Raw genomic sequence first — 24445 nt, forward strand, 5'->3', positions numbered from 1 at the left:
GTAAGGAATAGAAGAGAGAGAGATGGTTAGTGTTTAACGTCCCATCGACAACGAGGTCATTAGAGACGGATCGCAAGCTCGGGTTAGGGAAGGATTGGGAAGGAAATCGGCCGTGCCCTGTCAAAGGAACCATCCTGGCATTTGCCTGAAACGATTTACGGAAATCATGGAAAACCTAAATCAGGATGGCTGGAAACAGGATTGAACCGTCGTCCTCCCGAATGCGAGTCCAGTGTGCTAACCACTGCGCCACCTTGCTCGGTGAAGAGAGAGAGCTGCGAACGCAAGGGGACATCCCAGAACATTACATGCAATGTAGTGTCAGCACTGCCACAGACCCATCCTGATCTCCACACCATACCATGGTCGTGACAATGGGGACAACTCCAGGGAAAGAAGACACAAGATAAGGGGGAAACAAAACAGCACAAAAGACCAGAGAAAACACAGGGAAAAGGAAGAGGAAAACCTTGCCAGCATGGAGGCATGGCTGAACCCCTCCCAAACCAAAGCCAACACTAACCAAGGGACTCAAATTCTGGAAGGAAGGAAATTCAGGTACTTAAATATAGGAGGACAAGAAAACAGATTGGATGTAACCATCCTCTAACACATGTGACAAGGAGAGTGTACGTAGCGCAAAGGGCTGAAAGACAAGGCTGCCCAGTAAAATACAGACCACCATAATGGGGCCCTGCAACTACAAAAAGGGAAAAGGGGGGGGGGGGTGTTTATGGTTCATTACAGAGTAAAAAGCCATCGGTCAACTTGGCATGGCCAATAGGAAGTTGGGAGAGAGTGCTAGATTCCCACCAGGACAGGTGGAAGGAAGAACGACACATGGCCAGGGGGCCTCTTAATCACCAGTCCACGACTGAGCAAAAATGAATTCAATATGAAGCCACAAATCTGTCCCTGGAAGGGTCACAAGGACCAAGATCGGCAAGTTCACTACCCGGGATACCTACATGGGCGGAGACCCAAAGGAAATCAACCGAACTAGCTGCACGGTCAAGATAGGCGAGAAGATTGTGGATGGTAGAGACTAAAGCGTCAGAAAAAACAAAGATGGAAGATGGAAACTGTGGTGGAGAGAACCGAGGCGGAGCCCAACTGGAAACTCACCCAAGGATGGGCAGCGAGCAGGTGACATCCTAAAGCTATGAAAGTAATAAATAATAGAATAGGAGTGGTGAGCAGGGAATGAGTGGATAGCAACGGCATAGGAAACCAGGAGCTGAGGCCACCAAACCAAGGGATCCCAGCATCAACAAGAAGACTACCGACAGGACTAGTTTGAAAGGTGCTGGTGACCAAATGGACTGGGTCCAAGAGGTGCAGAACGGAAGGGGGCAGCTGAGTCATAGGCTTGACACCCTTAGTCCAGATGTTGCACAACCAAAGCCCAATAAAGACAGACAAGAGGAGAATAGTCCGCACCCCAAGACTTATGTGCACGTAAGCCAAGGAGAGTGAGGTTACAGAATGAGTTAGCCTTCAGAAGGCAGATATGGGGCAACCAAGAAAGCTTGCTATCAAGAAGAAGACCAAGAAATAGAACTGGAGACCACTGACAGGTGTTGGGCATCGAAGTAGAGCTCAGGGTCAGGATGAACTGTCACATGGCGACGGAAGTATACCAAACATGATCTAATGGGAGAGAACAGCTGACAACCGTGAGAGAGCAGAAATGCACCAGATGACACCCTGGAGCTGTCCCTCTACAGAAGCTACCAAGTAGGAACTAGCCCAGATACAAAAATCATCCACATACAGCACAGGGGTGACCATTGGTATGCAGGGACCACAACACCATTAACAGTGACAGGAAAAGGACACTTAATACAGAACCCTGTGGAACACAATTCTCCCGGATCCAATGATAGCTGAGAATGGTGCCGAACTGAAATTAAACGACTGTTGGGACAGGAACTGGTGAATAAAGATTGGGAGGAGTCCCCCAAAGACCCCACTTATCGAGTGTAAATAAGATGAGAGAGCACAAAGCTGCATAGCAGGCCTTCTGAAGATTGAAGAAAACTTCGAAAAGATGGCAGCGCTGAGGAAAGGTCTGCTGAACTTTGGTGTCCAACCAAAGCGTATGATTGATTGGAGGTTCTCCTTCCTGAAAGCTGCATTTAAGACGACAAAGGGTCCCGAGATTCGAGGACCCAACAGAACCAACAAGCTACCATCCATTCAAATAACTTGCATGGTCAAACTGATCATCTAATAACTATCGAGGTATGATGGATCCTTACCGTGCTTAAGGACAGAGACGCAATACTGTCTCCTATTGAGAGTGGAAAACACCTTGAAGGCAAATGTGGTTAACAGTCCAGAGAAGATATTGTCATTGTGTAGGACTGAGGTGTTGAACCAATTGGTTGTTAACAGAATTGGAGCCAACGACTGAATTGTTGGAAGAGAAGAGTGCCAAAAGTATTTAATAAAAGGTTCATTGTATCATTCCACCACAAATGTGGTAAAACGTAAGTGGGAAGCTTCAACCCGCAGTTTCTGGAGGAGTCCAGATAGGAGGCTGACACCAGTGCCACTGCAAAATGGGTCACAAGGCATTCCGTGAGAACCAACGAACCTGTACAAAGGCCACCTAGGAGGACTAGGCAACCTTGGAGGGTGAGGAGCATAGCCCACACCTGTGACAGACAGGAGAAAAACTTGGGAGGAGACAAAGCATTCCCAACTCACCCGCTTGCTCTGTGTTACTAAGTGCCAGGTTTTGGTAGGAAGGTGTTTAAAGGCAATAAGACTGGTGGAAGATAGATGCTGTTTAAAGCATTGCAAAGCTCAATGGTGATCGTGAATGACAATGTTGTGCTCCTCCACCAGACCATCTGGCAGTGAAAGGGGCCCATCCAAAGGGATATGGCAATGCTGGTAGCGCGAATGATAATATCGGGCACATCTTTGATGACTTCATCAATACAACCTTATAAAAGGAGGTATAAACATGACCTGGACAGTATACACATGCCAATCAGGATGATGGAAAGCCCAGCAGGGTAAACTGGCCACTAAAAGGCGGGAAGGGAACAAGAGTGTCAACAGCAAGTGGTCGGTATCACAGAGATAATCACGCATGGACCAGTGTAATGAATTAAGAAGGGAAGGAGAAGGGAGTGAAAGATCAATGGCAGATAAAGTGCCATAATCACTACTACACTGGGTAGTAGGTGAAACTATTGTTAAGAAGGCACAGGTTGTGATCTGCAAGAAACTGGTCTATGAGGAGACTCCGACTAAAGGAAAAAGCACTGCCCCCACAAAGGGTAATGAGCATTAAAATCCACGAGGAGGAAGGGAGGGCAGTTAGGGCAGCGGATGTAGGTGGCCTGTAAGGAGGGAGACACATCACTGCAGAGTCCAGGTGGATCCAGACAGCAACTGCTTCCATTATGGTACAAAGCGGGGATCCACATACTAACAACGTTCATATGGACCAACTTGCAAACACGATCGACTGACCTGATTTCAAAAGAATGCACAGAATCCATGAAGGGTGGTGAGTGAGCATCAGTAAAATGAGATTCCTGGAGAGTAACAAAAGCTGCAGCGCAGAACGAAATAAGGGATTGCAATTCCGGAAGGTGATGGTAGTATCCAGTATAAATCCTTTGAATAAGCATGGAACAGGAATCCAACTGGGAGGCAAATGGACCAAAGCTGGTCACACCACTGGGTCACCATCCTCCACAAACAAGGACGGGGTGACACGAATAAACCAAAAATGAGAAGTCCGACTCAGGTTGCGAGGGGACAGTTGGCAATCCCGGGAGGCACCTGAGGGGACTTGTGCTGGGAACTATGTTTCTTCTTATTCTCTTTTGCAGGTCAAGAAAAGCAGGGCAGACAGCAAGCAGACTCCAGTGAGAACTGGAACTGAGAGCGAGCGGATGACCTTGGAGCGCACGAGCTGAGGGTTGCGCAGCTGACATTTGGCAGCACGTCTGCAGTCGGGCAGATGCTGGGGTCTCAATCAACAGCAGATGCTGAAGAAGGGGCACACTTCTCCAGCTGGGGTGGGGGAGCAACACCTGAGGGAGAGGGGAGGAGGAGAGGAAATGGGGTGAGACTGGGATAAGAAGGAAGGAGGAGGGGCAAGAGATGCAACAGAGGTAAAGTTAGTGTCATACACACATGGTGACAATGTTCATATTTCTGATGAGCATTAGTGTAAGATCAAGGACTTACACTCCCGTATATTATTTGTCTTCTTATAAAACGAGCAATCCAGGGAGTGTGGAGATTGATGGTCATGATAATTAACATGCATAGGTGACAGAACACAGACACTCTCTTCATGGTGTGGGCATCCACATTCATCGCACAGAGGTCTGCAAACACCGTAAGCATCTGATAAACCACCTTGACCTTCTCCAGTATGGTAACCACCTCAAATGCTAAAGGCACAGGCATCATTGCAAGTGGCCTTATGGCCTTTCTGAACAAAATTAATGCCCTGCCATTCCAGATTAGTCTGAAGTTCCTTATCAGTTTGAGGGATGAGTTCCCTGTGAAAAATGACACCCTGAACAATATTCAAAGACTGGTGAGAAGTAACTGACATTGGGTTGTGACCAAGATGGTCATGGGCACAAAGTGCCACAGAAGTAGTTCTGATCCACGCCAAACCTAACCGTATCTCACTCAGAGTGCGTAATTTGCAAAACTTGTCTTTGATAACTTCCACAAAAAATAACAGCTTGGTGGTGGTGAAAGTATCCCCATCAGACTTGGTGCAGACCAGATGGCAGGGAAAGGCTTCCACCCCAAGCCGGTCAGCTTGGCCCTCCTCCTAGCGGATAGCGAGGGAAGGGAAGGCTGCAGAGACAAAAGAATGAGCATTAAAGGATCCATGCCCAACTAAAGAGATGGCTGTAGAACAACAGCTAGTTTCTTTTTTTGGGGATTAATATGTTTTACAAGCAAAGTGTCCACCCCGATACCCCCCACTTTGATCAGGGGCTCTCCTCATGGGCATCACCCAATCACAGGAAGGGCCATCTGGCATGGTGTCCATTGCCAGTAGTTCTTTTGTTCCAGGATGACAAGTAACCACTCCTAGGATTACATGGGCAGGTAGCAGCTCAGGTATCAGAAGTGGTTATCAGGGGGCTAAACCAAAAGAGTACATAATGACCCCATTACAAGAACTGGTTACCCTGCTGGCTATAGAATGTTAAAAGGATGATGACAAGGAAAGAATGAAAGAGATGGTAAGGCCACATGCCAATGACTAAGTAAAGTGTACTTCCCCAGTTGGCTTGCACTGTGATGACAAAATTTAAAAGGGGAGCTCAAACCCAAGAGGGGAAGAAAGTGGGCAGAGGGAGGGAGTGAGGACAGGGAGGGAGGGGCATGGGTAAGGGAATGCAGCCCAGGAAGGAAGCAAGGGCCACAATAGCTCAGCGCCTTATGTGCGCCATGCACCAACTCATGAAAGAGCCACAAGTCCCCTGAGGGTGGGGGGAAAGGGGGGTGGGGTGTGGTGGTGGTGGGGGGACTAAAAGGAGGAATCACTGATAAGGCACATTCTGAGACTTCAAGGAGCAAAGTAATTGAGATAACTATGGAGGTTAAAATTGTAGAGGTAGCAAGGCTTGATTATTGTAGGCAGGTTCAAGTGGATATAGGTTACAATAGTTACACTGAGATAGAGTCTTGCACACAATAGATTAGCATGGAAAGCTGCATCAAACGAATCTTTTGACCGAAGACGACGACGCCGAAATCTACACCCACCGCCATCAACAACAACAACGACGACAATAACAACAACATTGGCAGTACTGAAATTTCATTTCCTGAAGATGAGGATTGGCCCAGCATTCGTCTCCTTGTAATTTTGTAGTTTCCTCTTATGAATTTTCTTTTGATCTATAATATTTTCAGTAATGAAAATTTTTGATAAAGGATGGAATCAATGGCATATAATATCTGAAAACAGGAAAACTTTTAAAATAAAAACAGTTTGAGATTTATCCCTGCAAGTGAACCTTTGTACATTAATATTGTGTTCCACAGTGAAGTGTATACCATACTCTTGTCATCAGTAGATCAGTCACCCCTTCCACTAGAAAAAGGGAGAGAAAATACCGCCAAATAATACTTACTTGACAAATGTTGGAAAATGAACCAAAAATTCTGGACAGTCAACTACACCTTCCAGGTGAAAATTGTATTTTGTACCAAACAATGGGTATGGGGGCACACGTCCTTCAAAATCTACAAAATATATTTCATTACCAAAAGACGTCTTTCCCGATTTCTGTAGACGGTACCTGAAAATAAATTTGATCAGATATATAAAACTATTCCTCTGAAGCAACATACAAGTAAATGTAAGTTACACAACATTAGAAGAACGATGAAATCAAGTACTGTAAACACATCTCTCAACACATTAAACACACTCACAAGACCCTGAAATATTTAATGGCAGAATTATTCCTACTTTTTTATTCTAAAACATCCCTTTAGCTTGTGTGTGTGTGTGTGTGTGTGTGTGTGTGTGTGTGTGTGTGTGTGTGTGGCCCATGCGCCCCCATGTGAGAGAGAGAGAAGGAACAAGTGGGGGTGGGATGAAAATGTGTGCTCACTTATTTCAAGTTCTTAATATGACTACATGTCTAAATCCTTACTTATGCACCTACATCCTATGTAAATGGTGTTGAGCAAATCCCTAATATATATTCTTCACAGCAAAGTGAACAAATAAAATATGATTTTGCATAAGCTGAAAGGCACAGATTTCATGCAATATGGAACCCTCTGCAGGAAATGCCCATCAATTTCATTGACTATGCCAATACCGTTAGCAATGGTGAGTGACAAATTATATTTCTGTTCAACTGGAGCAGTGAGTGTACAGAACTGTGTATACTGGGCAACTTCCACAACAGCTGCACCAACGGTATCTACAAGCCATGAGAGATGAACGATAGGCAGGGAGCAGTGGCAACATAACTTTGTGCAAACTGGGCTGATAAGGCTTGGATTTCCTGCAGGAATACTATTTCAACAGGATTGGGCAACAGCATACGTAGCAGAAGTGTCTATGACAAGCATGAAAGCTAAGTTCCACCAAATACGTGCTTTCAGTGATGATGTGTTACCCCAATAATTACCAGTTTATCATACTGTGATTTTGTCTTATTATAATAACTGAAGCCAGGGTGTATGCAGAGAAACAACATACAATCTGTCAAGGACTTGTGTCCAAACTGATGGATAGCATCCTCTGGATACTGTCTTCAATACACAACTTTGAGTATTCCTGAGTTCAATTGGCATTCCTTTTTTCTGTGTATGTAGTATACTTCAAGTAAACTAAGTTGTGTTTTGTATGTCACACTCCATACCTTTAGAAACAGTCTGAATGAATAGTGTTCCCCAAAACTCAAACATGGCTACCCAATGTTACTTCCTGTCACTCACCCAAACTGAACAGCACCAGCTCATATCCCAAAGACTTACTTCTTGTCATATTACTGATATCCCTGCAATCTTTTTGCTGCCATTTTCAAAGAAAATGTTGTCCCCCCTCAACAATTCAAGCTTTGTAACTGAAATTTTTATTTAGTTGTATTCATGTCATTCATTAACTTTTAGAGTCACAGATATTGATGAAAGCACTTACATCTTTCTAGCCTGAGCAGTGTGAGGTAAACATTTATAAATCAATGTATTCATAGAAGCTTTATTTAAAAATACTTATGCAATTCAATTTCTTTTTTGTGTTGTATGGAGTTTACAAGATCATGACAAAGTGGCATCATACTTCTCTACTGATGCAAAATTTTGCAGTGTCAGTGTTGGTTGCTGCAACGTTTTAGCCAACTGCTAGCGATTGCTAGATGATGGACTCAGCCTTGTTAAATGCCTCACTGCACTAAATGATATTAATAAATAATATAAATAATAATAATAATACCATAATAAATGAAGTATAGAAACAAACAGTCACACTACATAATTAATGAAATGCACATGGGCAGTTTATTCTGGAATATGATTGAAGACAGGCACAAACTGCTCAGTTATATTATTTATATTGCATATAGTCAAAGTAAAGTCAATTAATGTATCAAGCATTCAACAAAAGTGAATCAAGAACATTTATTGGACAAAAAATGTCAGGCAATTAACTGCATTAAATAACTTCCACCCCTGAACTTGAAATTACTGGATTGACATTTAAGTGAAAAATATTAAATGTACTGAACAGAAATACTATTCAATGATATGGACTACTTTCAAGTATATTATCAATGAATGAAAGCCATCTCTGCCTTTACAACAACAAATGTCATCGATATGTTAATAATTAATCTTGAAACTGTATCGTGTTTTCTAATCAGAATCGTTGAAAGAACCTTCAATTAATGACAAAAATACTTTGAAACTAAAAGAAAGATGCTAATATGAAAAAGAAAGAAATTAAGATTTGTTGTGTTTCATCGAGCCTCTGGACTGATGCAGCTAACTAGCAAATGCAAAAACCACAATAAAACTAGTGAAACCTATTGACTTCCCTTTTTATTCAATGAACAGATACACTTATACAAAACTTATTAAGTTTCTTGGATAACTGAATAATACAGTTGTATGCTGAGGGCATACTGTCAGACTATGTAGTGTATCATACTGCCTAAACAGATGCTTGAAGTCCCTTCTACAGAAAGTTGTGGCACCCAGGACTAGACTAGTTTTAGCCCGCTCAACGCGCATCTCATTGCCTAACTTGTATGGATCACTGGCTAGCCCGTCCGGCTCATGAGACTCTGCAGCAAAACACGACTTGCTAAGCTAATCAGACCGTGCTGACGAGCCTCGGCGGCCCTCATTTTGATCGGTGAGGCTGCCCACCAGACCAGCCTGTTGCCTCTGCTGCATTATGTTCTGTATCTATTAGCAAAGCCCTCTGATAATTTTCATTTATTCTTTTCTCAATTACATTTTCAGGGGCACATTGGCGGTGGTCTCAACAAAAGTTTGACCATGCATGCTTCACAGTGATGCCAGTTTATTTTTCACCTCCAGCCAATTACAAAATGCACACAGGTGTTTAATTATTATTACTGGAAAAGTTTATGTGACAACAACGACAATTTCAGAATATCTTCCCTCTCGATCGAATCTTAATTTCCAAATAGTGTAAATCAAGCATATATCTAACAGAACTGAAGGCATTGCACTCTTGCAGTGGCTTTGCTGATAATCACACATAATAGTATACTGACACACAGCACAACTCAATCAATACACGTCGTCAAAGTAATATTTTTTTTCCCATCAGTTATAAACGGTAGCAAACAGATATAAGGTGCACCACAGCACAGGCAGTGGGCTGAAGTGGTGAACGTGCAAGTAGTGTGGACAGTTTAGTGTGCTGGGGAGTGGATATCTGGTATTTGTGGTGTGGCAAGCTGCACTGAGATCAAAGATGTGGCGGGCCAATCTGCAAGACACATGCTGAGTGGGCAGAAACTGGCACTGAGCACAGCTCTATCTGAAACTAATTATTCTTAAACGCTAGTTTTAGCTACCCATCCAACTAAACTTGAAAAAAATTATTATAACAGAACAAGGTGGTAGTTGACACATGTTCAGGCTGTACAATAAATGATAGAAGCATTCCTCTATTAGGAATGCTTAAGAAGTTGAGTAAGTAGGAACATGGTGAGAGCCGTCATTAAACACACTGACACATTGGAATTAACATTGTGCAATAATCCTCCTCAGTAACTACCTTATGCTTAATTCAAATTAAATGTCACAGCAGAAAGCACATTCTATAATGTATACTGCTGATGGTTAAAATTGCCAAATCATAAATGCGGCAGGCAACAAATGTCAAATTGACGTGAAGTGTTTAAAATGTTTGTGTATGCAAATGAGAAGCATTTCAGCACAAAAGCACAAAGTGGGTAGTTGTAGCACCACGTACGTTCTGTATATAAGGATACATGCACAGTGGTAATTTCATTCAAAAACTGCATTTGAATTAAGGTTTTTTGCAAGAAGAAAAGTCTACCAGCAAGTGTTGTAATTTGACATCAGCAGTATCTTAGTCTACCAGGACTGTAGTTTTATCGTTCAGCGATACTGCCAATTTGTCGGCTGGGATACCACAACTAACATGTGAATAAGAAATCAATGGATTCAGGAAGACTATACTCAACAGACTCACACAGTTAGTGTCAGAGAGGACAGGCATGTTGCTTGTTCAGCCGTGTAGGATTCCACAGTGATGTCACATACCTCGAGTCAGTAAATGTGCTCGTTTACAGCAAGACAAATACCCTAACGGGGAGTGTGATGATGTTTGGAGTACCACAGACTGTCAACAAAATTAACTTTGTTGCGGCTTCCCTGGACGTGGCAGCAGAGATAGGCGCACTGAAAGTGGTACGAGCAACAACACTAGACATAATAGTAGTACCAAGTCTCCTTTAACATCAGTTCCGGTTCTGCATGCAGCATCACAATAAACATATCCATGTGAGAAGGCTCCAAGCAGAACAAACTTTGTCAGAATGTACACTACTGGCCATTAAAATTGCTACACCACGAAGATGACATGCCACAGACGTGAGATTTAACTGACAGGAGCAAGATGCTGTGATATGCAAACGATTATCTTTTCAGAGTCTTCACACAAGGTGCGCGCCGGTGGTAACACCTACAACGTGCTGACATAAGGAAAGTTTCCAACTGATTTTTCATACACAAACAGCAGTTGACCAGCGTTGCCTGGTGAAATGTTGTTGAGATGCGTCTTGTGAGGAGGAGAAATGCATACCATCACGTTTCCGACTTTGATAAAGGCCGGATTGTAGCCTATCGCGATCGCGGTTTATCGTATCGCGACATTGCTGCTCGCGTTGGTCGAGATCCAATGACTGTTAGCAGAATATGGAATCGGTAGGTTCAGGAGGGTAATACAGAACGCCGTGCTGGATCCCAACGGCCTCGTCTCACTAGCAGTCGAGATGACAGGCATCTTATCCGCATAGCTGTAACGGATCGTGCAGCCACGTCTCGATCCCTGAGTCAACAGATGGGGACGTTTGCAAGACAACAACCATCTGCACGAACAGTTTGACGACGTTTGAAGCAGCATGAACTATCAGCTCGGAGACCATGGCTGCGGTTACACTCGACGCTGCATCACAGACAGGAGCGTTTGCGATGGTATACTGAAGGACAAACCTGGGTGCACGAATAGCAAAACGTCATTTTTTCGGATGAATCCAGGTTCTGTTTACAGCATCATGATGGTCGCATCCGTGTTTGGCGACATCGCGGTGAACGCACATTGGAAGAGTGTATTCATCATCGCCATACTGGCGTATCACCCAGCGTGATGGTATGGGGTGCCATTGGTTACACGTCTCTGTCACCTCTTGTTCACATTGACGGCACTTTGAACAGTGGACGTTACATTTCAGATGTGTTACGACCCATGGCTCTACTCTTCAGTCGATCCCTGCAAAACTCTACATTTCAGCAGGATAATGCACGACCGCATGTTGCAGGTCCTGTACGGGCCTTTCTGGATACACGAAATGTTCGACTGATGCCCTGGCCAGCACATTCTCTCGATGTCTCACCAACTGAAAACGTCTGGTCAATGGTAGCCGAGCAACTGGCTCGTCACAATACGCCAGTCACTACTCTTGATGAACTGTGGTATCATGTTGAAGCTGCATGGGCAGCTGTACCTGTACACGCCATCCAAGCTCTGTTTGACTCAATGCCCAGGCTTATCAAGGCCATTATTACGGCCAGAGGTGGTTGTTCTGGGTACTGATTTTTCAGAATCTATGCACCCAAATTGCGTGAAAATGTAATCACATGTCAGTTCTAGTATAATATATTTGTCCAATGAATACCCGTTTATCATCTGCATTCCTTCTTGGTGTAGCAATTTTAATGGCCAGTAGTGTATTTCTCATCACCATATGGGCCCAACACCTAATGTAATAGTATGCCATTTGATATACAACATGATCCACTCTGTTTCTAGTAGCTAGTAACTTCGACAGCAATCTTTATACTTCCAATGTGTTAAGACCAGTGCCAGTTCTGTATCTTCAAAGTCTCCATGACAGTATCTTTCAATGAGATAATACAAGAAAACACATTGCCTGTGCTGTCCTGACCTATCTCAATATGGAGGGTGTTCCAACTATTGCCCTCACTGGGAAGTTTTCCATATCTTTCAACCACTGAAAACATCATCCTTTGTCGCTAAATACTTAATTTACGACACGTTTCGAGTAAAAGTCATCAGATACCTGTGGCAAAATTTACACATTTACCCCTCCCTTGCCTACTTTCCTACTCCCCCCCCCCCCACCACAATCAACTAATTCAACATCTATCTCATCTACCCCATTCCCTGCCCTTAGTGCCCACCCCTCCTCCTATGTCTGTCTATCCCAGTTCACCCTAAAATGTTAGGAAAATTTCTCATTCAAGATGTTTTCTCTTTTAGACAAGGCCCGTCTGTGGTCTCAAAAGGTTTCACCTTCATAATTAATTTTAAATTTTATTCCAAACTGAGAGAGGTGTACATTTCTTTTCTATCATATGTGGATTACGCACACAATGTTTCCTCTTCCTATAACATGTATTTGAATAATATTTCACAGTCGCATATTGCATTTTCCATTCTCCCTTCCTCTCCCCCCCCCCCCCTTTTCCCTCCCAGTAATATGCTCTGTGACACTGTTACATTTTATAAACATATTCATGAGATTTCAGCTTAATGATCTACTTTAAATGAGAATAATCTACTGAAAAACAAATAAATATCATTATGTTTATTATATAAAATTTAGTGAAAACATACCATTAAGTAACATCAATCCCTCCCTTTCCTTCTTCATTCCCCTTCAGCCTTATCTTCTTTCCCCCTCAGCTCCCTTCCCCCCCCCCCCCCCCCCACACTTGCCATCCTCTGCCTATTTTCCTACTCTCCTCCTCCCGCCCCCCCCCCCTCATCTAATTCACATCTGTTTTTCTGCCCCATACCCTGTCCTTGGTGCTCCCCCCCCCCCCCCCCGGCCATTCCGACCCATCCTCATTCCACCGACACATTGGAAAATTTACTATTTTATAATAATGTTTTGTTTTTTGACATAACCCACCTGTGGTCTTAAGGGAGTAGGACGTCAAACGGCCCGACTTGGAGCAGGAGAGGCACCACAGGACATTTTAATTTCCACTGTCTATACTTTTACAAGTAAATTCATAAAACTTTGTCAGCATGACCAGGAAGGATTCAGGATTCACACTCGTAGCAGCGGAAGTTCAAAAAACATAACAAAATATTTTTTTTACATGTGAAATTTCATGATTTTTTCACTTACTATTGGCTGCATTTGTTGCTATAGGTACACTTTTCTTCATAAGTAAGACAGACTGTTCGATGAATTTTGCACAGCATACAAACCATACTTACAGGTGTCTGAAACTCTAGAATCTATTTAATTCATGAAAAAAATGAATGAGCAGTTACGTTTTAAACTTTATGTTTAGAAATAAAATCAAATTTTGTAGTTAACTATCTCAATTTTTACCACAGTTTTTAATAGATTTGGAAAATTCTAGAGTTTCATACACCTGTAAGTATGGTTTGTATGCTGTGCAAAATTCATAGAACAGAGTCTCTTACTTGTGAAAAAAAATGTACCTATAGGAACAAATGCAGCCAACAGTAAGTGAAAAAATGATGAAATTACATACCTAAAAAAAATTTATTTTTTTATGTTTTTGCACTTCCACTGCTATGAGTGTGAATCCTGAATCCTTCCTGGTTATGCTGACAAAGTTTTCTGAATTTATTTGTAAAAGTATAGACAGTAGAAAATAAAATGTCCTGTGGTGCCTCTCCTGCTCCAAGTCGGCCCGTTTGACGTCCTACCCCCCTTAATACATTGAAGTTTGCTTTCTCTTGACAGTGAAAAACTGTTTATGTTTAACAATACACAGATAACAAAAAAGTTTACACTGTGCGTAAATGAGACATAAATAGAAATACTACAAAGCTTTTTATTATGAAAATTGTCTCAACAACGATACAGTTTTGGCCACTAATGGAAATTATGTTTTTTGACAATTAGAAAGGAAACAAGATGCAGGAATGAGGCAAAATGGCAATGCTTACTGCTTTCTAAATATCATTGTTCTGTTTATTTGTTTTTGCTCCAGGGTGAATAAATGTTGTTGTCGCAAAAAGAATACAATATTTTAACCATGTTCTCAAGACAGGCAAATTCTGCTCATCCTGAGGCCTGGATGACATGCCCTTCCTTTCCAACCCATTACTCTTTCCTCCCTTAGAAACAAGCTAATTATTGTGGAAGCTGGAATAGTGGCATCTCTTACTTCTGTAACAGTATGAGTAGTACTACACTTTTTGTTTCCTGAAGGTACTTATTGGCCAGCAATTCTTTTCATAATGTATTATTTTCCTTATTCTTTCAGTTCTGAGCACTATGCTGAATCCACCGTATGACCTTAGATAAGAAATTCCATTACAAATTTTGTTTTGACCATTGATAAATGCTACTACCCTTGATAGCTGCATAATGCTAGCAATATATTTAGACTTTTTGGCAGATGGGCGAGGTGTGGTTCTGTAGAAATTCTGCCTAGCGTGAAAACTTCACCATCTCTCAATCTTTTACGTCTTCAAATTACACCAACAATACCAACTACTGAATTTATAATGGAAATGACACAGAGAAACATATGTCAGAACTTATTTGGGTTAATTGATGTGTACAACCTACAATCGAAACATAATTACCCAGAAATGTTTTTATTTATTAAAGAAAGTCATAGCAAGATCAAAGCAGAAAGTGACATTCTAGAGTAGTTTTTATACCCAACAATGTCAAAACTTTTGGAAACTCAATTCCAGCTCTCATTTCATATGAAACAGTGAAGGAAATGGTTCAAAGTCTGCTATGTGGAATCGGTGATGTTCATGAACTTCTGTATAATTTTATGAAAAATGTGATTAACAAGCTGCAGGTTGGCTTTTACCCTTTTAGGGGTGTGCATTTGTCAATTTCTGCACATTCAACATAATTATCATACAACAGCCTCATTTATAAGATTTTACTAACAAACAATATCCTGGCGGTTTCTTTGCTGACTGAAGTAGCACAATTCCTTAATACTTCCTACTGGCATCTGTATTCAAATTTATAAAATGTTTCTACATTCAATTTCTTTACCTATATTCCAGTAGCATAATTTTTTTACTGATCTATGCATGTGAATAAACCGTTTACTGTGACCCATCCAATGCTTCTTACATTAGCATTAATTTTGGTACATTCCCTCCTCCCCTCCCACACACAAAAGAACACTGTACACCATAATTAATTTTTTGTTCACTCTCATACAGTGTTCAGTACACATAATTTTCACGAGCAAAGAAACATGCAAGCTACCTTCAACTTATCCACTTCATTAACTCTTTAACTGCTCTGGATGCGTTAACACGCACGCCATTGTACCTGTCCCTGGGTGCTCTGAATGTGTTTACACGCGCCACCAGTCCCTCTACCTGATACTCTGAACGTGTCTATGCGTACTGATCGCAATCAAAAAGTGTGGCCATAAGCAACAAATGTAAGAATCCAGATGAGCTTCCCTACAACCTCCTTTCAATTTTACACAATCATCAAGAAAAGAATTGGAAACATTCCTCTTACACTTTTATTTCCTACACCAATGGTATTTAGAGAGTTATTTTTTCCATTGGAACCTCTTCAGCACCAGCTTTCTTAAATAGTTCATCTATATCCAATGATTCCACTAACTACAGTTGTCTGTTGTATTTTACTGTGGTTTTACTTAATATTGTACTATATTAAAACTATAAAATATTTTTAAGCATAAAACATTTTTAATTCAAGTCCAAAACTACAATTACCTGCATACATCATTACACAAAATGTACTCACATGACTTCATATGCATCTGGTATAGTACCTATGAAGAAGCCACCTATTCTTAAACACTCTGCAGCATTGCGTATCATGCACTCTGCTTGTGGTAAACTTTCAAAGCAATAGTGGAATGCAAACTGGCAGTTTACCACGTCCAATTCAATTGATGGATCTTTGTACCGTTCTCTTAAACGGACCTAAAGTGAGAAAAAATGTCCATTACATCTTCACTTTTATGGATCTTAGCTTTTTAAGATCATCTTCATCTACTCAAAGGCAGACTACAGATGTTACACAAAACATCAACAATGTAAGATAATAAAAAAAATTATTTACATACATTTCCACCAAGCTAATAAATTGAAGGCAATGAGACCACATTACTAAGGTAGTGAGCTTTAGAGGTTGTCTCAAGATTCTTTCCGGCATAAGTGAAAAAGTCATGACAATAAATGAAATTATAGCTTCACAAAGGGCCATAAGTAAAAAAAAAATCTCTACATCTGAGGAGAAGATGGCAGCTGTAGAGGCTATCGCAGCTGTGCAAGTAGTATTAGCACAAAGAACAGCCTTATCTGTTAATTTGGCAGAACCGCTAAAACAAAAAGTTCAAGAATAAGGGGAAAACACAGTATAATAACTTGTTAAATGGAGTGAACAATGAGATAAAAACACTGCAAACATTTTAAAAACAAAATCCAATGAATAGAAAAAAAGGGTAGAAAATTTGACAATTGATGTAAAAATCAACAAGATTTTTTTAAGCCATTTGATATGTTCTTTGAACAGCATGACAAAATGCATAATTTGACTGAAAGGAAGTTGACTGCCACATTGGTAAATTTAGAGCTAGAAAAATCTGAAGCTTCAAAGACCCAAGCCAAGGTATACAGTGAGCTTCAAGCTATTCAGACATAAGTTAACACTCCAAAACTACGTGTTCAGGAAGGTGAAAAAGTGAAGTACAAAATTTATGAATTGTGCTCACAGAAATCCACCCAGTGACACCAAACTGCTGATCACTTACCCACAAATACCACATTATGAGTGGCATACACTGCTGGAAAGTATATGGATTATGTGAGTTCTGAGTGCAACATCCTCACAAAATATGGTCACTCACATTCAGATGCAGTAATGTAATGAAGGTCTCAACTCAGATATTTATTTCTGCAGGATCAGTAGCATGTGCTGGTACTTTGAAAAGTGATTAAACGTAGCGTAGTACTGAGACAGAGACACTGGCAACACACTGTGGAATAACCTAGCAATAGAATTCTGTGAAAAGCTTTTGACTATATGTGACCATGATTTCAAAGAGTTTCTTGCTGCAATCAGCAAGCAGGACTTTGTACAGGAAGACAAATGATCGATTGGCAACCAATAAACACACATATGATGGACACCAAAGTTGCATAGCCAAGATGAAATGTGGTCCCATAAACTGGAGACATAATACTGCCCAAGTTCAAATGCAATATAGTCACAAGCAGCAAAAGTGGAATAACCATTATGACCCCACCTATCGAGCTGCAAGTGATGATAGAGATGCCAATGATCTGGACTGGAAAACACATATAGACAGAACATGGAGGATGGAAACAGGCTCTGATCTGGCCAAGTAAGAATGAACTAGGAAAACTAAAGATGGCTAATAAGCATCCTAAATGACTGGTAGGTGGCGTGGCATGATGCAATAGCAAATATGTGCCATTAATGCACTACCAACATGGTGAGAAGCTTGTCACCAACTGGTTTGCAAACCTAAAGTGGAACTGAAGCAGTTGTATGTTGATCACCAGTTTCTATTCTTGTTGGAGGGATCTTTGCGGAAGCAGTAGCTGATATGGGTACACACCTTAGTGTCTTTTTCTCTGGGGCTGTGGCAAAAATCAAGAAACATCAGGAAGTGTTAACGTATGGTACGCAGTATAAAGGTGGTAGGCATAGCTGGAGTGTGGAAGCAGCCTGTAAAAGCTCAGGTTTATTTAGATATAGGGATATGCAGTGCTACAGTAGAAAAAGCTTTTCTTGTAGTGCCTGGATTGGTGTAGATTGTATTTTAGGGAGTGATGTTTTGGGGGAAAAGGAATACGGCTGCATTTATTCAGAGGCAAGTTTATAATCTGTGTACATGGCCACAAGGGTGTAGTCAACTTCACTAAACCCTCATCAAGTCACAATAAAATTTATATGCAAGTCCAACAGCTTGAGGTAGATACAGAGTAGGGGCCATCACAATGCACTGTCAGAGGAAGATCCATAGATTTGATGCAGACAATCAATTCCAAGGTGAATGAAGATAACCACTTAAACTCTCTGAACAGTACCAAGTGGCTCACATATGTCAACATTTTGAAGAAGAATCAAGAAGTGTAAAAAAAGTTTATTGGGTAACTGCAGAGCATACCAAATGTACTGTTTTGTTTGCACTCCTACACCAAACCACTTATCAGGTGATCAGCTGTCCAGCTGTTGATATCATTTCAGCATTGGCAGGATTTACTGTTGTGAGTATATCAATGTCAAATCTCGATTGATATGATAGCAAATGCAACCTCTGTGAAGTATGACAACATGAGACTAAGCATCTCTGGGCTCATCAATGAGTCTTACAGTAGCTCATTTTTCAGTACATGTTGGTATGGCAATCGTTAATGAGGAGTCTTCAGGTGTAATTGGTTGCAAATTCCCATTTGGAGAAAGCCATGTAGTGCACTATATTTTATTGTCACATGTTGTAAGACTATGGAACATTAATTTGCATATAGCGAATATTGTTCAAGATTGAGTCATTCATGAAAGTTGATGTTTTATTGAATCTCTTGGAGTGCTTTTATTACTATGATTGAATAACAACTTTCAATAAAGAGTATGATAAATTCATAGTGACAGATCAATCCACTGTGATTAATGGACTTCACTCATTCAATCATTCAATAATAATAGCGATGAAACAATCTGTCATCAATACAGAGATGGGTAGTTAACAACTAAATGAAGGAATGTGGCAGGACCTTTAAAACTGGCAATGTGCGAGATGGACAACAATTTTAATCGCAATCTCCGGAGATGGTTGATGTAACACAACTACAATAAATGGTGAGTATGCAGCATTCCAGCACAATGGCGCCCTGTTTTGCTACAAACAATGTTGGAAATGAGGGAGAATTTGTGAACTACAAAGTGCGAGTATGTGTGACTTTTAGAAATGATAGGTCGAGTGCTACCCTTAAAAATTTTTTGGGACATTATCCTACAGAAAAACAGTGATCAGTACACTTATATTAAAATTATTTCAACAAAACAATCTTGATCACAAGAATGTTGTTTATTTCATTTGGTGACCAGTTTTGGTCTTTTACAAGCCAAGCCCAAGCCATTGTGCAACATCTTGTCTCCTGCCTTCCTGGCAGCCCGATCCGCAAGCCGCCTCGGAAGCCCGATCGGCCTGTTCACTGCCCCATATCCCTAAATGACCTGGCACCCAGCAGAATGACACCTTCTTTCCCTGCCATTGGAGCAAGTGTAGTTGTCATATATTGGCTGGGTCAACTTCTCAGCTGGGTACACATTCTGTAACAATTGTAAGGCACTAACGGAATTGTTGCACGTGAGAAACAGTTTGACCTGAATACATCGCATCTGTTCCAGTGCCTTCAGGATCGCGGGGAGCTTCTCCGAGAAAACAGTACACTTGCCTCAAAAGTGAGCCCTGGTGACATGGTCAGGGAACATGACCGAGAGCCAAGGGAATTCCCTTGTTTGGAGCCATCAGTGTACACTACTGTGAAACCGCGATGCGCATCTAAAATGTTAAAAAACAGAGACTGAAATGTAAAATCTGGCATACTATCTTTCTTAAAACTGGTCAAGTCTAAAATAAATCTGGGCCTCCAGAGGAGCCAAGGTGGAAATCTGTGCCAACAACAATGTAAAACATTAAGACTGGCCACACCCATCCCTGAACGGCAATCCTGTGCACGAATCCCATAGGGCTCATTGTCCGTTGCTGGTTACGGAAAAGTTTTTCCACTGGAGGCCAGGCAACAGTATGGTATGTGGGCGTGTATGATATGGACAGGGTTTTATATGCCTGGTATACCGTAAGTAGCCATCGCCTCATGGGAAGTGACGGTTTGCCAGCCTCTGCACAGAGGCTTGGTATGGAGCTTGTTCTGAACGCACCAGTGCCAATCCGAATCCCTTCGTGCCACACCAAATCCAACATCTTTAAATACGAGTGTCTCGCAGACCCATACATCGTGTTCCCCCAGCCGAGATTACACAAATGCCCTGTAAAACTGGAGCAGACAAGTCCTGTCTGCTCCCCATGTACTCTGGCTAAGACATTTTAAAATCTTAGAGCCTTATGGGACTGTCTTTCCAGTTCCTTAAGATGCGGCAACCACGGAAGTTTAACAGTCAAATGTGAGGCACAGAAACCTCACTGTGTCTTTAAAATTAAGAACAGTGTCATTCATCCTCAATTCAGGAAAGTTTAAAACAGAACGAGAAGGGTTAAAAAGAGCACACACAGACTTCCCAGTTGAAAACTTAAAACTACTCTTCTGCATCCACGCACCCATTCATCCAAACATTGAAGAGTTAGTTGCAACTGACATGTTGTTGTTGTGAGGCTTGAAGAAGAGCAAAACACAGAAAAGTCATCCAAAAACAAAGAACACTGGACAGGGCTTTTCACTACTGATGTGACTGATGTGAGGCAAACTTAAAACACTATCTTGCAGGAAACCTTTCTCCAGCTCAAAGCGATCAGACAGGACATCACTGATTTGGTATCGAAAATACCATGGCGAGAGAAAGGACCGAATAAAAATGGGGAGACAACCATGGAAGCCCCATTCATGAAGCTGCTTGAGAGTAAGATGCCTCCAAGCAGTACCGTAGGCCTTCTTGATGTCAAAAAATAGAAGGTGATGCCAGCACAGGAAAGCCTGCTGTATATTTGCCTCCAACAGGACCAGTTTCTCAAAGGTGGAGCGACACCACCTGAACCCACACTGAAAACGACTAAGGAGCTGTCTGGATTCTAAGATCCAGACAAGGCGGCACTTAACCATGAGCTCCAAGGTCTTTCCCAAGCAGCTATTAAGGGCAACATAACAGCCTGACAAAAACACACCAACCAACTGAGATGATTGTTTTCACTCAAAAGAATGAATTCAACCATACATGAAACTAAAACTGAATGAGTCAACTGTTTTCCAACAATCAAATAAATCGATCACTTTCATTTGGTTGTTCCCATCACTATCTCATACTCTAAAACAGGGATTCATGCTTCCCCGAAGTGTGGTCAAAAACTGGAATGCCAACATTACCAGCTCAATCCCCCTCCCTGGATGATCTTATTCTCAAAGTTGTGACCACAATAAATGGGTATCCACCAAAGAAAATACAGAGGGCGACTCAACCAACTGAACATACATAGGCACTCACGAATCTTAAGAAATGAAGGTGTTTCTTGGCACAATGATTAAATACAAAATTATTAATTTAGATGATACACAAAGGGCGGGAACTATACTGTCCACCACAGCATACATCCGAAATCTAATACAAATTTACTGCAACAGATGCCTCTAAGATTACCTGTCACAGATTGTTTTGTTGACCAAAAACATTATGGCAGGCAGCAACATCTTTCTTCTTTCTCTAACATTTCTATCATCTTCCTGATCTACACAGTTAGGCTAAATCCCTACTTTCTGAAATACACATTCCACAATCACACCCAATGATTCTCCCTAATTAAGTCTAAAGCTTAAGGTAAAAAGACAACTGATGATGGTAAATCAAGTACCACATTGGAGCCCCAGGTTTGATGACTCCAAACCCAACTATCGTTGACTGAACTTCCTTAGTTGCTAACCATCTGATACCATCCAAGTGCAGCTGTAGCTTCCTCGAATGCTAGGATGTGACAATTATCATCCTCTGTAAAGCAACAGTGAACTAAAAAACAATGACAAAGTAAATTGTGGTATGAGGTACAAAATCAAAATAGGCACACATGCAGAAAAATGAAAGCAGTTAGCATCATAAATTCTGAAAAGGAGAGATTGGGGGGAGGTTGAAGAGGGGAGAGAATAGGTGGGTGGAGAGAGCGAGGCGAGAAAGGAGAGGGAGGGAAGGAGGGAGGCAGAGAGAGACAGAGAGAGAGAGAAAACAGGAAGAAGCAGAAGCTACCAGGGAAATAATTCAAGTAAGAAAAAAAATGTCTTTGTTTCTGTGTACATTTCCTTTAAGAGATAATGACAAACTATTACCTTAGTACAATCTGCTGAAATAAATTCAGCAGTGAATACAGGTCCAAAACCTAGATCCGAGCGATTGCGGTTCTGTAGCTCCTTGTATCGGTTTTCGCATTGCTCAACAGATGTCGAAGCTATGTCCGCACAAATTAAATGTGTAATATTGCCTCTTCTCCATTTAAGCAGATCACCACCTTTCCCACAGCACATATCAAGCACCCGCAATGGTGAACCGCGTTGGTTTTTTTGCCATATTTTGCTTAGATACTCATCTGAAACACAAAATAGTTATTGGCTTCAATGTTGGTGGTTCAGACATCATTCCTTCATCCTGACGTGACAATTTTAAATTGATGGATTGGTGATTTCTATTTAGTGGGCATTAGGCCATGGTCTAAAGCATGTTTCAGGAACTAATGTCTCATCTCCTAATGCTAGAGACATCCACAGAAGCTATAAACGCATAGTTAACTGATTTTCAAAATTAAAAAAGCACATAAAGGTAAACTGTTTGCTGTTGCTAAACTTGTTTAAGTTTGAAAATCAAGTAACAACATCTTTATATCTTCTGAGGATATCTCCAGCATTTGGATGGTCATTAGACAATGTCTGAATAACCAAAAACCAGAAATCACCAAGGATGTAAATACTGGCTGTAAAATCCTGCACTGTATGATCAATGTAAACAGAATTTTATTACACAGTACAGTCATAATACGTATAAAGATTTAGGTGGCAAGCTGTTTCATTCTGAATTCACCTGCTGCTCTGTCAAGCATATTAAGTACACTTTCTACTGCTGTCAATGTTCCCAGCCATGTTTCTGTAGAAACATTATTGTCCTGTTTCAGCTGTCAGAGGATTGATGTACAAGAGACTGAGAAAGACAATGATTAAACAACCAGTAGGCCTTTCTTACACTATAATATGGAGGATTATTTCGAAATGTACACAATAAGGAATGTGTAAATGAACAGAAAATATTTTTACTGTATCCTCACTATATACGAGGCTACAGTAAAAATATTTTCCTGTTCATATATGCCATAGGATTCACAGAAAAGGCAAAATACTCTGAGACTAAAATGCTTAAAATGTTTGTGGTTAACCCATAGATACTTTAATGACTGCATGTATATGCTGTGGGGAAAAAAAGTAGTATTCAAGAATTGGAGTAAATCATAAGCAGCAAACACGCATTTTCTTTACATCACAACATAACAGCTTACAAATATAGATGTTTATGATGCACAAGAGTTGTTGTTTATAGTAAATATGCTGCTATTGTGCTGGAGATTGCAACTATGCATGTGCTCACAGTGGCATATCTTCAATGAGCCACACAACACAGTAATAAGAGGTTAAGTTTATAAACTGTTTGTGTGCTGCCATGGCTGAAGCAGCTGACTGGGAGCAAGTAGTGTAGTAAGAGTACTAGCTGTTTTTCCTCCTTTCAAAGGATGTAACATGCAAGAGTCCGCCAATGGCCCAATGAGGCATTTAACCCGTAGTGCCTGAAGGGAGTTGGATCTGTGATGTTTGGGGGGGGGTTCTGTATCATGACTTGGATCCACTCATTTAGTAACTCTGAACATGAATCAGGACATTTATTTCAACATCCTTGGTGGGATGTTTATTTTCATATTCTCAGTGACCAAGTGTTTTCCTTTCTTCAACTTTGCATAGTGAGTATCTTTCAGAAAATCCCACCTTACATGATGATGACAGCCATGTCCACAGGGCTTTACACGTATGTACCTGATTTAAAAATCACTCAGCATCTATCACACCTCAACTGGCGAGGTAATTCACCAATATTATTCTCACAAGGAAATGTTTGGCACTATTTGGAACAGTAGGCGAAACATCATAATTAACATTTGTGTGTTTCATTTACAATATGTCTAATTCTTGCATGTGAGCCACATTTGTGTGCATTTGATTTGTGTGTTTGGCTTATATTTGATTTGTCATGTGTGTTGGTTTCATATATGGTGGCATGTAAAATTTGTTGGAGTTACTATTGTTATGGTGCCTATTGCTAGTACTAGTGGAGATCCTCATGCTGGTTCCCTATTGACTTCCACATTTCAATAAACACTGTCTCCCTGAAGAGTCCATTTAATGACAAGAAAGACTTTTTTTCTTTTTAACAACAAAAGCTCATCG

The 24445-nt window shown here is 41.1% G+C and overlaps 1 protein-coding gene across 1 annotated transcript in view; it reads right to left on the reverse strand.

Moving 5' to 3' along the window:
• The window catches only part of LOC126484072 (mRNA cap guanine-N7 methyltransferase), a 125535-nt gene that overhangs the window by 89078 nt on the left and 12012 nt on the right, over positions 1-24445 (reverse strand). Inside the window, exons 3-5 of the mRNA XM_050107441.1 lie at positions 22292-22548; positions 16014-16195; positions 6138-6305 (exon numbers count right to left, since the gene is read on the reverse strand). Of these exons, the coding sequence (XP_049963398.1) occupies positions 6138-6305; positions 16014-16195; positions 22292-22548 (607 nt within the window). The remainder of the gene's footprint in view (positions 1-6137; positions 6306-16013; positions 16196-22291; positions 22549-24445) is intronic.

The sequence above is a fragment of the Schistocerca serialis genome, chromosome 6 (assembly GCF_023864345.2).
Source record: "Schistocerca serialis cubense isolate TAMUIC-IGC-003099 chromosome 6, iqSchSeri2.2, whole genome shotgun sequence".
Classification (NCBI taxonomy): Eukaryota; Metazoa; Arthropoda; class Insecta; order Orthoptera; family Acrididae; genus Schistocerca; species Schistocerca serialis.